General features: G+C 37.2%; 1 protein-coding gene across 1 annotated transcript; it reads left to right on the forward strand.

Annotated features, from left to right (window-relative positions):
* Positions 1 to 12,289: 12,289 nt before the first annotated feature.
* On the forward strand, positions 12,290 to 14,128 carry LOC129518570 (proline-rich protein 32-like). The gene is made up of 2 exons (XM_055338737.1): positions 12,290 to 12,415; positions 13,240 to 14,128. Exons 1-2 carry the CDS (start codon positions 12,396 to 12,398, stop codon positions 14,117 to 14,119), a joined length of 900 nt encoding a protein of 299 aa, XP_055194712.1. The 5' UTR covers positions 12,290 to 12,395; the 3' UTR covers positions 14,120 to 14,128.
* The last annotated feature ends 3,187 nt before the right edge of the window (positions 14,129 to 17,315 follow it).

Here is a 17,315-nt window from a genome sequence, read left to right on the forward strand (position 1 = left end):
TTGAATAATGATTATTAACCAGGCAATAGCGCTAAGTGTGTTCTGTGCACTATTTTATTTAATTCTCACAACAACCCTATAAAATTGGTAATATTATTATTTTTATTTTACAGGTGAAGAAACTAAAGTTAGGGGAAAGTAAGTAACTTATCCAAGGTCACACCGGTAATTCTTGAGCCATTACTACTAACTGTTATATTCAAATATTCAAAGATATACTAAAGGAAACTTTTAGTAGCTTCCTACCTAGATAAATTAGAACATTTCTCCTTTTATCATTAGTTCACTAGAGTATTAATTACAATTGCCATTTTTGGCAATTGCCTTACCTCCTTCATTTCCTATGATTCTGGTTATTTAGTTATGTGTGCTTTTATTTTCTACTTGCCCCTTTAAAAGAGGGAAGAATTGAAAAGTAGCATTAAAGATGGTTTTGGGAGCACCTGCATGGCTTAGTTGATTAAGCCAGGGACTTCAGCTCAGCTCCATCCCTGGAGTGGGGCTCTAAGCGCAGTGGGGAATCTGCTTCACCTTCTTACTCTGCCTCTCCCCTGGCTCATGTTTTCCCTATCTCTCAAATAAATAAATAAATAAATAAATTTTTAAAGGTTATTTTAAACACTAAATTTTATCAAAAGTCACATCCCAAATTCACAATTAGTAAAACCGAACTCCATAGTATTAGACGGAGTTCCATTATAAACAAAAGTAATTAGGTCAGAAATTGGGAGGAAAAATATAGGTGATTGTAAATTAATTTCTCTCTAGTGTTGCCAAGAGATCTATCACAGCCACTAACTCAGGAAACAAATGCTGAGCATCAGGAAACAAATCCTGAGCCCTGGTGTGCTGCTGTAGCCAACTGCTCCATTCCAAGGGGACTGGACAAATCAAAAGCATAGCTCCTAGTTGGGTTTGCTAAAAATATTGCAGAACAAATTTGGATAAACTTGTCACAAAAGAAGCCAATAACTCCAGAAAAGTGGGTTCAGTAAAAAGAAAGGAGAAATTTGTTTCAGGTGCCAGCAGTGAGGGGAAGTGGCAGGCTCAAGACTTCAAGAAGACAAGTGACTTCTCCATCCACTAGATGGACACCTAGTGTCTTATAAAGAGGTTGGGGGGGGGAGGGGTACCTGCGGAAGAGCAGACAAAAAGCACGTAATTATGGGTAGGGGTTGGTATGTGGGAAGGGGATATGTAAGTGTGGTCTTCTAGGCATTCTGTTGCTATCAGGGTTATTCTGCTCTGGCTGTTGGGACGTTCCAGGTTATTGTAAAACACCTTCACCAAAACCTCAAGAAGATGCAGTAAGAAACAAGCATGATGGGTTTTAGAGCATGAGTTAAGCAATCTTGTCTATTTCTGGTTTTGACTGGGGGGGGGGGCGGTCTTTAGTTGAGTAAGAGGGCTTGCTAGCAATAGTACTTATCATCAGTTTTGACCTTCTAGCAGTTGTCCATTCTCCCTTTGTTTGATTCAGTAGCTTTTTCAGAGTTACTTTAAATTCCAGAACACTGGCAACAACAACAATAAGAAAATAAACAACAGGATAAACATTTGTGGAACTTGGCCTGTTAACTCCTGACCAGACATTTATGCTTTACCTCCTTCAAAATCTTGGGAAGAATTAGGCATTTGACATTTTGTCTTTGCACAAGGCCTACTTTTCTCTGTGTTTCTTTTTACCATCTTCTCTCACTGTTTTTTAGGTCCTACCTGATCTTACATACCAAAGAGCAAAAGATGGGTGCATGTCTAGAGCAGAAGGATTGGAAAGAGTCAAAAGCTTTTTACTGAGTATTCCCTTTAACCTCAGTAGTTCATTTCATTCATTTGTACTTAAAAGTAGTATGAGCTATTTAAGAGATCAGTGGCATGATTTTCAAGCTAATTTTCAATAGATGTGCATGAGATAAGGGTAATTTCAGAGACAAGTTAAAAGTAAGTTTTTAGCAAAAATTGCTATACATTTTTGTTCCCTGACTTACAAGCTTGGAACGTCTTTATCAGCATGGTTTACAACTCTCAAGAATTTGGTTATAGCCCTATTAATGGTATACCTTACATTAGTTCATATTCCCCAAAGATTTTTATTTATTTATTATTTATTATTTATTTATTTATTTATTTATTTATTTTTATTTTTTTTTCCACAAAGATTTCTTAAGATGCTTATTGTTCACTTCGGTAATAATTTTGGCATAATCTTTTTTAGTATGTTTAACTTTCTAAACAATAGATGTTTATAAATTTTTCTTTGCCATCACTGCTTCTGGATCGTAAACTATTTTTTTAAAGATTTTATTTATTTATTCATGAGAGACACAGAGAGAGAGAGAGAGGCAGAGGCATAGACAGAGAGAGAAGCAGGCTCCCCATGGGAGCCCAATGTGGGACTCAATCACAGATCCCAGGATCATGCCCTGAGCCAAAGGCAGATGCTCGACTGCTGAGCCACCCAGGGGTCCCTGGATTGTAAACTCTAGATAAAATGTTTTAGTATGTCTAACAACAAACCAACCAATAGTGAGGTACTTAAGATTTGGACCCTTTAAATGTTTGACAGATATATGGAATTTGTTTATGCTTATATTAATGCATATATTAAGTTCACAGGTAAAAATATAATGCCACATTTGGTTGATAAGTTCTCTTTACACCTTTAAGTTTTAAAGACTGTATAGCATCAATTTTCCTTTTACTACAATTTCTTATTACATAGTAGTATATTCTGGTATGCTGCTATGAAATGAATTTATATTTAAGCCATATTACATTTCAAAATCTCTAAGTTAATTTTGTCCTGTATTTTTTAAATAACAGAACATTGAGTAGCATCAACTATGAATTCACCAAAGCCATGGAGGAAAATGATTTTGTAATTGTATCATACCTTAGTTTGGATTTATTTTTTTTAAACATTTTACGTATTTATTCATGAGAGACATACAGAGAGAGACAAAGAGAAAAGTAGACTCCATTCAGGGAGCCCTATGTGGGACTCCATACTGGGAGTCCAGGATCACGCCCTGGGCCAAACTCAACTGCTCAACTGCTGAGCCAGCCAGGTATCCCTTAGCTTGGATATAGAAGGTAGTGGAATCTAAAATGCAGCTTCTGGGGGCTCCTGGCTAGCTCAGTTGGAAGAGCCTGTGACTTTTGATCTCTGGGTTATGAGTTCAAGCCCCTCACTGGGTGTAGAGATCAAATAAATAAACAAACAAACAAACAAACAAATAAACAAGCAAACAAACCTAAAAAAATAAAATGTAACTTCTGTTAGCAATTAATAAGATGTAGAAGAGGAAAACTTTTCCTATACCCTTTAAGAGTCTTCTGGCTGATATGAGTTAAATTAACATGAGACAGATTAACAGGAGAAAATCAAATTTAATTGTATTATGTATGTATGGGGAATCCACATAAACATTAGAGATTTCAAAGGTAAAAAGAGGTATAGTCATTCTGAACTAAGGAGAAGTAGGAAAGGGTCTGAGACCTCAAAGGGAAGGAAAGCAATCCACAGGAAGGCAAAAAAAAAAAAAAAAGAATAAGCTTTTGGCAAACAAATGTTTTCTGGGCTACACAGAGACAATGGGGCATAGAGAGGAATTTTAACAAACATATTTTGCTAAATTCCTGCCGGCCACCCTTACTTCTTCTTATAATGTATTTATCTATAAAGATAGCTCTCTTCCTGGAGCATTTAGTCCTTGATCTAAATTCTTTTTTTTTTAATCTAAATTCTTTTAAGCAGTTTGTGGGAAAGTCAGTTTCTTCCTAAATCTTTTTGGCCTTGATGTTTTCACCTTGAAATAATCTGCAAGCTGAAATGGCACATTTTAGGGCAATTGGTTCTGAGCCCCTACAAGGGTGTGTAAATAATGAATACTAAGAACTTTATATTGGCAATTCCAAATCTGTTTCCTGTGAGTGATTCAAAGCACAAGACTAAACAAATATAATTAGGTTTTGCTGCATAAAGTTATTATTTGTTTAAATGTTGTAATCCTCTTACTAAATATAATCTGAAATTTAATTTGGTGACAAGCAGTAAATATTGAAAAGGAGGCTGAGCTTTCATCAAATCTATCTGGTGTGCACCCCTCTTTTGATGATTTTTATATTTGCATAATTAAAACTTTTTTTCTCCTGCTGTTTTCTCAAGTCCAATGAAAACATGGTGAAATTTTCTTGGAAATACAGCATGGAAAGGGAAAGAAACCAATTTTTTTCTTGTTTTTTTTTTTTTAATCTTATGGAAGCCAAACAATTGTGCAATATAATGCACTGTAAACATACAAATGGTCTTCTTTCAACTGGATACCCAGATACCCTTGGGAAAGTTTTTCAGGGACCTTCACAACAGAGCTTAAAGGTCTCAAATGTAATAATAAAGGTGACTTTTTTCTACAGTATAATAATAAAGTCTGATGAATTTAGCAAAAACAAGAACTACTGCTTTCATTTACTGCTGATATAGTAGAAAGGGGTCATCATGAGGAGATTTTAAAACAAATTGCAAGCCATTGTCAGCACTGAACAGAGAAAAGACATTGGTTCTTTCTCTGGAGCAGTTGGAAAAGTTCCCAATAGCCATTTCAGAACTCTGGGAGCAAGCAATCTTGCAACTGGACACTCCATGTATAATGTTAGCTGGAGCTCCCTAGAGAGCTCCCTAGAGAGTGCTTGAACCTCACCACATGCCTTCAGTCCAAAATAATCTGACCAGTTAAAAATACATAAAACAGGGTCAAAAAATAAGCTAATTTACCCAGTGGTGCATAAAAATGAGGTAGCTACATAGAGTAAAAACAAAGGAAATATCTGATTTTGAATCCAGACTTTGGTAACAATTTTCTTTTTTTTTTTAAGATTATTTATTTATTTATTCATGAGAGACACACACACAGAGAGAGAGAGAGAATGAGAGAGAGAGAGAGAGAAAGAGAGAGAGAGAGAGGCAGAGACACAGGCAGAGGGAGAAGCAGGCTCCATGCAGGGAGCCCGATGTGGGACTTGATCTGGAGTCTCCAAGATCACACCCTGGGCTGAAGGCGGTGCTCAACTGCTGAGCCACGGGCCCTGATAACAATTTTCTATGTGGCTCTGGTCAAAGGCCAAAGATGGAAAAAAAAAAGTCTGTGATAACTATTTGACTTAATTCCACTGGAAAAATAGTTTCTTTTAATTTCTAAGACACTGAGGCAAGTGTTTTAGCATGTTTTAGGCTAAAATACTCTAGTTATTATTTTAGATCTCTGATATTATATTCTGTGTTGTTTAAAAATGATGTTATTGGGACACCTGGGTGGCTCAAGCAGTTGAGCATCTGCCTTTGGCTCAAGTCATGATCCTAGAGTTCCGGGATGGAGTCCCGCATCAGGCTCCTGCATGGAACCTACTTCTCCTCCCTCTGCCTATGTCTCTGCCTCTCTAGGTGTCTCTCATGAATAAATAAATAAAATATTTAAAAATAAATAAATAAAAATAATGTTATTGTTTAGTAAAGTGATGGTAACTAAAAGTATCAAACGATATAGAATGATTCAGAATGAATACTAAAATCCCCTTAAAGTCTATTTGTAGTATTTCTTAGGAAAAGATTTAATTAGAGAACTGTTTTTTCCTATTCAAATCCTTTACATCTTTTGAAGTAGGGCTGCAGTTTTACCTCTCCTGAGAAAACCTCTGTGATTAGATTGCTTAGCTTCCACTCATCTTTGCTTTTGATTAATTTTAAGGAAAATAATGTAAACATTCTACAATTGGACATTTATTTAATATGATTTATTTTTATTTTCCCAAATGAATGTAAGTTACTTAAGCCAAAATGTATTTTTATCTCATATATAGTGGCTTACATAGCATTGATAATACAGGAGACATCCAATAAGTCAATAATTGTTGACTTGTATTGTACTACTCATTTCTATCTTAAGGATTTATAAAAGGATGAAAAATTAAGAATCTGAGTATTTTAACAAGGCTTGAAATTTCCTTGAGATTGGGAGCAATTTCACCAATTCAGATTAAATGATGCATGTTTAAAATTATGCTTGGTTAAATAAAACATAGATTTTAAAACTCTTCGATCTGATGCTATAACTGATCCAAACAAGAATTCATCCACCTGATGAACAGTAAGCAAATAATAATTGATATTGAGCTTTTGCAGTGAAAAAAAGATAGGCTATTTATTTGTGTGGTGCCCCCAAGAGAATTAGGGGGGCCGAGGTGGGGGGAGAATGCTCAAAAGTTTCAAACTCTTTGATGGCTTGCAAGTGAGGATTTTTTAAGGGCAAAATTTGGGGTAGGAGTCTCCTGAGTAGGTGGATGCCACTAATTGGAGGCCCATGAAGCCATTCTAGCAAGTGTTCTGGTGCCGCTTCATTTGGTTCCCTGGAGGTCTTTTCCATTTCAAGAGACTTGTAATCTGAAAAATATCTTTATGTTATGGATTTAATTAAGTACATATAATAATTTTATCTTTAGGGTAGTGCTGATTAACTACTTGTAAGCGAGTGGGGTTGCATTCCTTTAGGTTCCTTAACTGGTCCAATATGACCTCTGGTGTTTATTCTTTCATCTGAACTAAAAGATGGATGCTAGCTTCAGGACCACTTTACACTCCTTTTTTAAAACAGATTTTTTTAAATGAGTTATCTCTACACCTAGTGTGGGGCTTGAACCCACAACCTCAAGACTAAAAGTCTCAGGCTCTACTGACTGAGCCAGTCAGGTGCCCCGTGGGCCATTTTACACTCTTAAAAAAATTATTCAAATCTCTACAATGAATTTTTGTTTGGGAAGGTTATATCTATCAATATTTATCATATTAGAAATTAAAACTGAGAAAATTTGAACATGCAAGAATATAGAAACATATATGCATTAGTTATCAAAGCAGTGACATTTCATATCATATAGCCTCTGAATTCAAGCCACTATATACTCTTGAGGGAGTGAAAAAAGCAAATAAAGTCTTCATGTAATAGTGAAAATATTTTGATATTGTGGGCTTCCCAAAAGGATCTTGACAGTAGTTTTATCCAGACCACACTTTCTGAATTGCTGCTCTTGATGAACTACTCAACACATCTGTTCAAAAGTAATCATTGATGGAACAAAAAGAACTGGAGACATTGGTTATGGTCAAAAAGATTTTATGTTTTAGTGCTCCAATATCTGGTCCATAGGTTAGACCTAGAGAATAAGAGTATCCACTAGAAGCCTGGGTTCATCCCCAGAAGGCTAGGCTTCAAAGCCATTAGACCATATAGCCAGTATTTCTCTGTTGTGATCTGAAGACCACATCAGAATTAGTAAATATTTCACCTACAGATAACTGGATCCCACTACAGATCAATTAAGTAAGATTCTTGGAGATGGAGCCCAGGAATCCTCTATTTTAGTAAGATCCCCAAGTGAATCTGTTACTCAGTAAAATTTGGGAACCACAGGCATAAATAGAAGTATAGGTTACCAGAAATAGCACAATAGCCCACAGCACCACTTGTTCTGGTTTACCTATATACAGAATGACCCAGTGCCTCTAGAAGTTTCATCACCTTGGTTCAGATATTACTCTAGGGTTGTTGAGACTTCAATATCTGAGTAAGATTCCTGTTATCTGCTAATAATCTTCCAAGAAGCACTTTCCCATTGCCAGGCCCACAGTCTGATATTTTCTTCTGATGAGTTTTTCCCCTAAATAAACACACATATCAATTCATAACATAAAAAATGAAAAGCGCAAGATCTGAAACATTGCAAAAATAAAGCAAATAGAGACTCTACAGCACTTGTGATTATCCAGGACCTCTGAACAAGCAAAACAACATAGGCATACAGCATAATTCAGACAAGAATTAAGAATGGTTTGGATGGGCTTCATTATTATCATAATCATTATTATTATTTTAATTATGAGCTTCATGAACAGATTTTCTTGAACACTGAATTACAGTCAGTCTATAAAAATGTTACACTTTCTTCAGCAGCCTATTTATTTGACCACTTGAGAGGGATATAGGGTTGGGGGCAACTGAGATGAGAAAATTATTATTTTTTCTTTAAAGTAACGAATCATTCGGAGAATCAATCAAATCTTCACTATCAGGAAGCAAAAGCAACCTTTTTCAGGCTTTTCATTCTAATCATCACAGGAGCTTTCAGTGATACAAGATTTCCTGCTGTGAAACACAAGATTCTGAAGCCCAATTAAATATATAGTCAAATACAAAAATGCAGACTTTTTATTCTAACATAGTTACTGCATTAAATACAACAATGGGTGAGATTTATGTAGCATCAATTGAAAAGTTTAAAGTATTTACATCATGCAGCTTTTAAAATAGTGTAGCTAATCCTTCCCACCTTAATGATTCAGGAAATGAAAAAAACGGCCTTAGGTATAGGTGGAATAGGTGACCACCCACACAGTGCTATTTAAAATGTGCCCTAAAGTCCTCTTGCCTCTGAAAATATCACCCAGGGTTACATTAGCCTAATATATGTAAAGTGATTTACAGATTGCCAAGCAGTTTCACATAATTATCATATTTAAATTTCTCAACTGTCCTGAAACTGGTTAATAGAGGTATCATCATCCCCATTTTACATATAGGAAAACTGAGTCTAACATGTACAAGGCAAGGGACTATATTTTAATCACCTAGTATATAACAGTTACTTTTCACGATCTATTATAATTCTCTCTATAATCCTACTTTACAAACGAAGAGAGTGAGCTTCAGAGAAGTTAAAAAACCTGTCCAAGGTCACAAACTCAGTTGAGTAATGAAGCTGAGACTTTAATGCAGGTCATTGTTCCTCTGATTCCAGAACCAAAGCTCTTAACAACTTGGCACATATGACTCATTTTAATAAAGTTTGATAAAATATTTTCAACATGAATCTACAATGTCTTAATTACAAGCAAGAAGAAACTAATCTAAAATAGTTTTTGTTTTTCAAACCAAATGCTCAAGAAGTTAAGTATGCCTTCATTCCTTTGCTTACCAATTAATTCTAACATGGGGAATATACATCTATGTATATGCCATCATTATAGATTTATGGTCTAATGGGCTACTGTAAAGTAATATTTTTCATTAACTTTCCTTGTTTTACTTATTAGTACATGTTCCTATCTTAATTTATAATAATATATACCAATGTGAACATAGAGTGCTTTTATTTTTAAATTAATACATCTTTCTAATTCAGAAAGATATTCTCTAGAGTTATCATTAATAGCTTACTTGGACAACTCAACCCTACTCATTTCAACCCAACACATTCTCTCTCTCTCTCTCTCTCTCTCTCTCTTTTGCACATGCGTGCACGCACACACACACACACACACACACACACAGTTAACTCTAAGTTCTTCCAGTTCCTCCAATGCTGCAAGGTGCATGACCTAACCACAATTATGGGCTCAGTTTCATCTTAGTGCCATGGAAAAAATATGAGGCATATCTGAAGCTCAGAAGTTCAATATTAATTTAAGCTTAATATTGGTAATATTGGGCATATGTTAAAATTAGTGTTTTAGTAATAGTGCTTTTTTATGACTAATTTATTTTTTCTGTCACCAACCCCAGTTGTTCCATGACAGGGATTGTAGTCCTTACCTTCTTGCAGTAGTACCACCAAATGCCTAATCTTCACCTGCTGCATCCCTGCATAGGGAGGCATTCTGGGATGCTTTGCAGATGGGATGATTTCTTTATTACAGAATTACCTTAAGATGAGTCAGTGAATCAATGAATTAAACTAAATTCAGATCTGGGACACATATTTTTATCTGAGCCACTTACGTGATTCACCTAGAGCTACAATTAGGAAGCCATGTGGGCAAATGGAAAAAATATGGGCTTTGGTGTCAGACTGACTGTATCTGAATATTTTCTGCCACTTACTAGCTGTGGGGCCTCAGAAAAAATATACTTAACTTCTCCAACTCTCTTTATGATCATCTACAAAATAGTTGTAATAATAATAGGAACTGCCTTAGAAGTATTCTGCGAATATTAAATGAGACCAAATCTATTTGTCTAGTACAGAGTAAGTGATTAAAAAAATACCTCTGTTTCCTTTTCCTTCTTTCTTTTTTCTCATCTGGTTTGCTCCACTACTACTTAATTTCCAGTTTTCACTTTCAGGAGATCTAGAAAAAATAGAGAGATAAATGATCAAGGAACTGATAGCTTTTGATTTATACAAACAAATAACCTGTTTCGGAGGAACTGCCATAAATACTTGATTTGAAACCAAAAAAAAAAAATGTTTAAAAGTCTGCAACAAAGAACTTTAGAAAAGCAATGACAAGCTTTTCAATTTCATACAAACAGGTCCAACAGTGAGGCATATATTGCTAGTTGTTTTTGCATGTGCTGGTGGTGAAATAACCATACTCTCACCTGTTCATCCTCATCACTTACCACACAGAGTTTGCAGGACAGCTGTCGCAGAGAGGATAGGAGTACAGCCTATAGTTGTGCAACTGAATAATGTCTGACCCATTCTGGGATAATATCATGCTTTCATTAATCTCATGGTTTTTTTTAATACACTGAATTAAATAGCAAGAGACTCAAAAATATCTGGTCTGTCTTTGAGAAGTACTTTTTGATATCTTAAACTTGCAGAACTTTCCACAAGAATAGCTACATTACATTTTGAAAGTGAGTTAATGGATGGAATCTTTTGACAACAGTCCCCCAATGATCAGCATGATAATCTCCTCATCACTTCCTGATTACCCTGATGGAAACAGAGAAAGCCATTCTTATGTCTCTATTCCCTGGATTCTTCTTCTAAGCAAAAGAGAAAGGATGCATTTTAAATGAAACTTTGCTTGTATACGTGCACATCTGCAAAATTTCTTTGAAAAAAAAAAAACAACAACATGATTTTGGCAGTACAACCACATTTTTAATGACATTGTAATTGTGCAAAAGTAAATATATCCTTCTATGGTCCTTACTTAGCATTTCAATGAAGTCTTCAAAAACTTTTGAGAGATATGTAATATCTGGAGCTGGCCTCAAGAAATAAGAGGCCATGGGTAATGAAAGGCATTTATAGCTTAGCTGCTTTCACAACTAAGCTACGTTTTGGCAAATCCTCAACTTCCATTACCTATTTTCCCTGCCCAAAGCAGTCATTCAAACAAACAAAAAAGGTACACATTTTACTACTTCATTTTCAGAGCTCAATAAATAATTGAGGTAGCCCAACTGCTTTTTTGTAAAGGTTAGGTTTTGAGATGATTCTAGTTTTCCCTTTAAAATATGTGAGTGCCTTCAAATATTACTTGATTGGTACAACTTGACTAATTATCTTCCTGATCTTACTATCTGCAATTGATTCTTTATATTTCCATTTCTGTCAAATATGAGTCCTAGAAAGGATTAAAAATCTGAACTTAAAAATATACTTGTTTAAAGTGGAGGAGGAGGATGAAATTTAGGCTGGAAGAATAGAAAGTGTCTTATGCAAAGAAGTTACAAGGTGAAATCTGAGCTAATATTCATACATTTATGATACCTGTTATGCCTTTTATTCCCCTCCCACTTGTAGAGAAGTTTACCAAGCTCTGTTATAAGAAAAAAATGTATATTTACAGAGCTCTATTACAGGAAATATGTATATAGCACACACACACACAGAGATGCACACACAAACACCGACATACAGAGCCAATAAACTAGAAGGTAGGAAAAAAAAAACAAATTGAGGGGTTAAAAAACAAAAGCCAATATGATTTTTAGGCTGATTTTTCTATAACGCTATTTTTGTTTCATCTTCACAAGAGAGACTCAGATTGAAAACCTATTTAATCCCACAAATTTCTATTCATGAAGTATGCATCTTCAAAACTGGAATTTTAAATTGCAAGACTACACATGGTACAGTACTCAAAATTTCCATTTCCAAACTCAAGGAAGAGATATGGTAACTACCTTTCCTAACCGAAACTTCAAAAATAACTCTTAATAAAGTACCATGCTTCCATGATCGTTCTAAAATCTTGAAATGATTTGTCTTTCCATCTGGCCTGCAACAGGGTTAATTTACCTAAAGCCCTTACCATCCATCTACTACTATGCAAAAAGGAGTCCTACATTTAGCTTCAAAGGAGTGTCACAGATTTATCCCCTCCCCCTCCTAAGTCCTTTTCTCCCTCCCTTCCCTAGCAACTGGTAACCTCAGAAAGAGAACTCCAAATCTAGAAAGAAGCAGTTGGTCCCTGACTTTATTCGAGTAGCCAAGCTGCTCTGAAGCAGAAGCACAAGTCCTCTCTCCAGACTGAGCTGGCCTACGTGGGCATTCAGCTGGTTTTCTACATTATCTCACGAAGGTTTTCCTGATCAACTTTCTCCATGGCTTGTATTGAAAATGTGTAAGTACAGAACTCAGTAGACCTGTTTAATTTTGAAGGCAAAAGGCAGTTTGGATTGTTTTTCTGTGTAACCTGGACGGGGAGGAGTGGGCTGGAGGGAGTGCAGGAGAGGATCACAGACAAAAACCTTGCAGGACACAAACTCCGGTACTAAAAATACTGGATTTAAGGGCGGAAATTTTTAAATGTAATTTTGCAACAAAAGTGCAAATCCTTAGTCTAAATAGTGGGGTTAAACTTGGGGAAATTTGTTCTCTAGAGTGTGGTACGGGTTGAAAGAAAGAAAATTTTAACAAAACTTGGTGCAAATGTTTAATGATGCTTCAAACACTGGAGTGTTTGTTCACACAAATAGCCTTTCTTTTTAGTTCTGTAGAGGAAAAAGTCTTTCTTCACAAGGCTTTTCAGAACACTCCTGCCAGAATCTGTGTGCTTTAGTGGATCATAGGTCCTACTGGGACTGGAAAGAGTTGCTGTTTTCTATCGCAAGCTTGCACAGGCAACCTTAGGAAGCTCTCTGGGCTTTCTGGGTCTTCTCTTTCTTGCTGCCTTGAGGAGGTGGAGAAATGGGGACTAGGGTGGAGCCACAAGAAAGTCCTAAAGGGGAATGGGGAAGTCTGTTTTAAAAAGCCACCTGGTACTGTGAAAGTGGGCTAAAAAAGTGCTTGGAGAGACTGCACGAGGGAGGAAATAGGTCTCTCCCTTTCCCCTGGTATATTCCTGCGAGTTTAACCAATCACATATTTCAGATACTCCCAGGTCCCTGCATTTCCATATTTGTTGACTTACTTATTTCTATTTTATTTATTTCTATTTTTTGCAAGCCTTGGTGGGCACGCCCCTTCACCCAGTGGAGTAGTTGCAAATGAGTGTGGGATCCGGGAGCCGCACCCCGACGACGTGTCCCTCCCGTGTTCCAGTTCCATGCCGAAAGGCGACGTGGAGCCTTGGGGCCACCATCGCGTCCTGCTGAGACCTCCCCTCACTGTGCTGACTGACCTGGCGAGAGAGCAGCTGGAGCGCCCCTCTGAGACCGCAGGAGCCTGCATTCCTGTCGACAGTTCCAGAGCTCACAAACACCCCTATGGGCCACCACCTGCTGTTGCGGAAGAGTCCCTAGCAACAGCAGAAGTAAATAGCTCGGAGGGGCTGGCAGGCTGGAGGCTTAGGGGACAGGATTCTATTAATGTGTCCCAGGAATTCTCTGGCAGCCCTCCCGCACTGATGATAGGGGGGGCAAGGGTCAGCAGTGGGGGCACCGAGAGAGGTGGCAATAATGCAAGGTTATACATGGCTTTGCCACGAGGTCAGGGGTTCTTTCCACCCAGGGGTCCACAAATAAGAGGCCCCCCACATATCCCCACAATTAGATCAGGGGTAATGATGGAGCTGCCTCTAGGAAATACAAGAATGACCAGCAAGGAAAGGCTGGCTCATGTTTCTTTCCCACAGGGAGGCCCGCGGCACCCCGTGGAAAATTGGCCAAGGTCTCTCCCCTTGTCTTCCAGTACTCCCGGTTTACCTTCTCATCCTACTGCTCATTGCTTTATATCTCCTCGACCTCCGAGTTTCAGTCCATTTCTTGCTATGCCTATTGCTTTTGCTCCACCCCCGATATTTGGTCCTCCGTTGCCTTCTTATTTTGCCAATTTTCCTTCCTGGGGTATGCCGGCTCCTGCGCCCTCAAACAGAGAGAACAACTGAGGACAATAAATGGAGGGGGGAAAAGGGTTGGAGGGAAAAGGTGAAAATTACTCATTTACGTTTTTATATTTGACCTACCCTCGTAAACTTTGTTTAGCACTAATGTGCCTTACATGATTGAAGATTCAATAAAAATTCTAAAGTTTGAAATACTGTGAATTATTTTTAAAAACTCCACCTTGGGACCCTAAACACTAGCTTTTGTTTTCTGACTTTAAGGAAATTAAAGCAGTAACGTGTTAGTGCTTTCTAAGTAGTTTAGTTAAATCCCTAGCCTTGGCTTGCAGCTAGGGCAGGGGCAGGGAATGGGTGTGTGTGTGTTGTATCCATTGGGTTCTTGCTAGATAAAATCTACGGTGGGGAATTGTACCTACCTCAGGCTATGGGAGTTGCTCAAAGCAGGATAGGAAAATTAAAGTCGATAAAGTAGACCAAAGTCTAGATAATCGAGGACAACGCCCAATGAGTAAAAAAAGGACAAGACTCCTGAAAGTACTAGCCAACACTCAACAGCCAGTTAAGAGGAAGAACTAGGCTGAAAGATGAGGAAACAAAAGGGGCAAGGGAGGGAGGCCTCTGACTCTTGATTTGGGCTGAGCTCATGATCTCTGGGGTGAGATGGAGCCCCAGAACAATGTTGGGCATAGAGCCTGCTTAAGATTCTCCTCCCTCTACCCCTCCCCCCAGCTAGATTTCTCTTTCTCATAAAAAGGGGGGAAGCAGGGGAGATAAAAACGTAGTTTATTGATTCAAACATGAACTAGTTTGCCCCTCAACATTATACGTTACTAAGTACATGGTATATACAGAGCTGGCTTAATAAAAGTCCAGGGAAAAGGTGAAACGGACGGTTCCTTCACCTGTTGCCTGAACACAAGGCTACTATCTATTCAGAACTTTTAAACACAAATAAAATATGTTACTCACATAGCATTATTTTCTCAGATACTGCTGTGTTTGTACTCTAATGTGCTGCAGTGCCCTATTATAATGAGAGATTATCTGAGAGATTATCACAATATCTGGATAGGAGCTTTTTCTTTTCTTTTTTTTAAAGATTTTATATATTTATTCATGAAAGAAACAGAAGACAGAGACATAGGCAGAGGGAGAAGCAGGCTCCATGCAGAGAGCCCGATGTGGGACCCAATCCGGGAACCACACCCTGACCCAAAAGCAGATGCTAAACCACCGAGCCACCCAGGCATACCAGGATAGGAGCTTTTTCAAATCCAAGCGGTAGATACAGGCACAATATGCAGAGTGGAAAGATGATCATTCTGACTGCTGTATAATTCAATTCACTATATAATAAAATGCCCTAAAACAAAGCACACTATATGAACAACCACTAAATTAGAAACCTCTTTAGAGGGATGCCTGGTTGGCTCAGTCAGTTGAGCAACTGCCTTCAGCTCAGGTCAGGATCCCAGGGTCTTAGGACATTGATTGAGCTCCAACTCCCTGCTCAGAGGGTAGCCTGCTTCTTGCCCTCTGTAGCCCCCTGCTTGTGCCCTTGTGTGATGCCTCTCTCTCTCTCAAATAAATAAAACCTTTTTTAAAAAAATAGAAACCTCTTTAGAGAATGATTCTTCAAATATGCAGTTTTCATGTCTACAGCTGATGGTGTAGGTGACGTAAGCAGTTAAAGGCTGATGAAACCTGCAGATACAAAAGACATCTAGCCTATAAACAAAATCATTAATGTGTTTTTAGCACCAATAACACCTTTGTTGCTACTCTGACAAAAAGGACACGTGGATCCATAAAATTTCTTTTTTCTCCATTTATTTAATATTAGATTGTTCTAAATTTACAGATGGTAGTGCAAGGCTTAGAAGGAACATCTGGATAGTGCTTGCTAAAATTCTCCTCACTCTGTATGTCCTAAAGCTGGCACAATTCCATCAATTCACTGTGGTGAGTTGAGCAGACGTATTCAGCAAATCATTTGACAGCTGTTCACTATGAGGTAGCTTAGTCCCAGTGTACCAAACACTTACTGAATTTTCAGCCTTAATGAACAGAGGAGTTGGGCATGCTTATAGTCATAAAAAATATCTTTTGAGCCAGATGTTAAAAGATATTTTGACAAAAAATCAAGTTGTTGTGTCAACAGTAGTGCTGAATCACTGGAGAGTTGCCAAGAGGTGTGGTAAGTGACAGCAGGACAGGATACATTTTCCTTCTCAAAGGAAGTAGTGTGATAAAGGCTCAGAAAGACTACTCACAAATACAAGAGTCCATGACAAATTCTCCATAACAAGAAAGTGCCACTAACACAATCTGCTGGTTTTCAACCTTCTGTTGTCTTTCCTAACACCCTCTGTGTTTGTTATTTTCTATGTCATTTCTAAACACTGAACGGAGGGGCCCTAAACACTGAATACCTATAGTGTTCAATAAAAAATAACTATTTGCAAATCAAGGCATTGAAGCTTTATTTATATTCCTGTGATGTAGGATGAGCATTTTCTTTAGATTATGAAGAGTTTTATGCCTATATAACAAATTTCAGTGAATGCAAGTATAGAATAAACCTGGGATTCTGTTGTTAAATGCAAGTAAAATGTAAATATTTTTGTTTATTCACACCTTCTGTATGGAAATGATGTATCACTTTGTTATCATAGGTGTCAGCATCCTCAATGACAGTAAAAAACATTCATTTTAAACGTATGATTTGCCTTAACATTGTTATTTTTAAATTGTTCTAGTGTAACTTAAGCCAATATTAACCCTATAGCACAATATCCTATTTATCTTAGAAAGTGCTCATAATGCAATATATTCAACACTCTTGAACATATACATTTTCCTTTCTTTTCTATGGCTTAAATAGCTCTTTACTGCAAAAGGAAAAGATAAACATCAACAAAGTAGTCCTTTCTTCTGCTAGTAATGGGATTGAGTTAAGTATTTCCTATTCAAAGTTATAATCATTGTCACAAGAAGATTCATGTCAGACTGTTTATTATTTATAGTTCTCATTATATTCTTTGTCACAAGACTGTAGCATTGGAATTTTAATGTCCTATATATTCTCTAGAAGATAATCATAAACTGTACAACTTTGACCTTTTCCATGTCACAAAGTATGATTAATTAGCCATTTCTATTTTCCATTGTTTACAACTTCTGTAGCCTGATGGAAGAAGTACGCATGGAGCCAATCAAACTGCAGAATAGTGAAAAG

Source organism: Nyctereutes procyonoides, unplaced genomic scaffold (genome assembly GCF_905146905.1).
Source record: "Nyctereutes procyonoides isolate TBG_1078 unplaced genomic scaffold, NYPRO_anot_genome, whole genome shotgun sequence".
Lineage (NCBI taxonomy): Eukaryota > Metazoa > Chordata > Mammalia > Carnivora > Canidae > Nyctereutes > Nyctereutes procyonoides.

Coding starts and splice junctions, on each gene's coding strand:
- LOC129518570 (XM_055338737.1), top strand. CDS start 12,396: ATGGCTTGTATTGAAAATGT. Junction 12,416..13,239: donor ATGGCTTGTATTGAAAATGT/GTAAGTACAGAA, acceptor ATTTTTTGCAAG/CCTTGGTGGGCACGCCCCTT.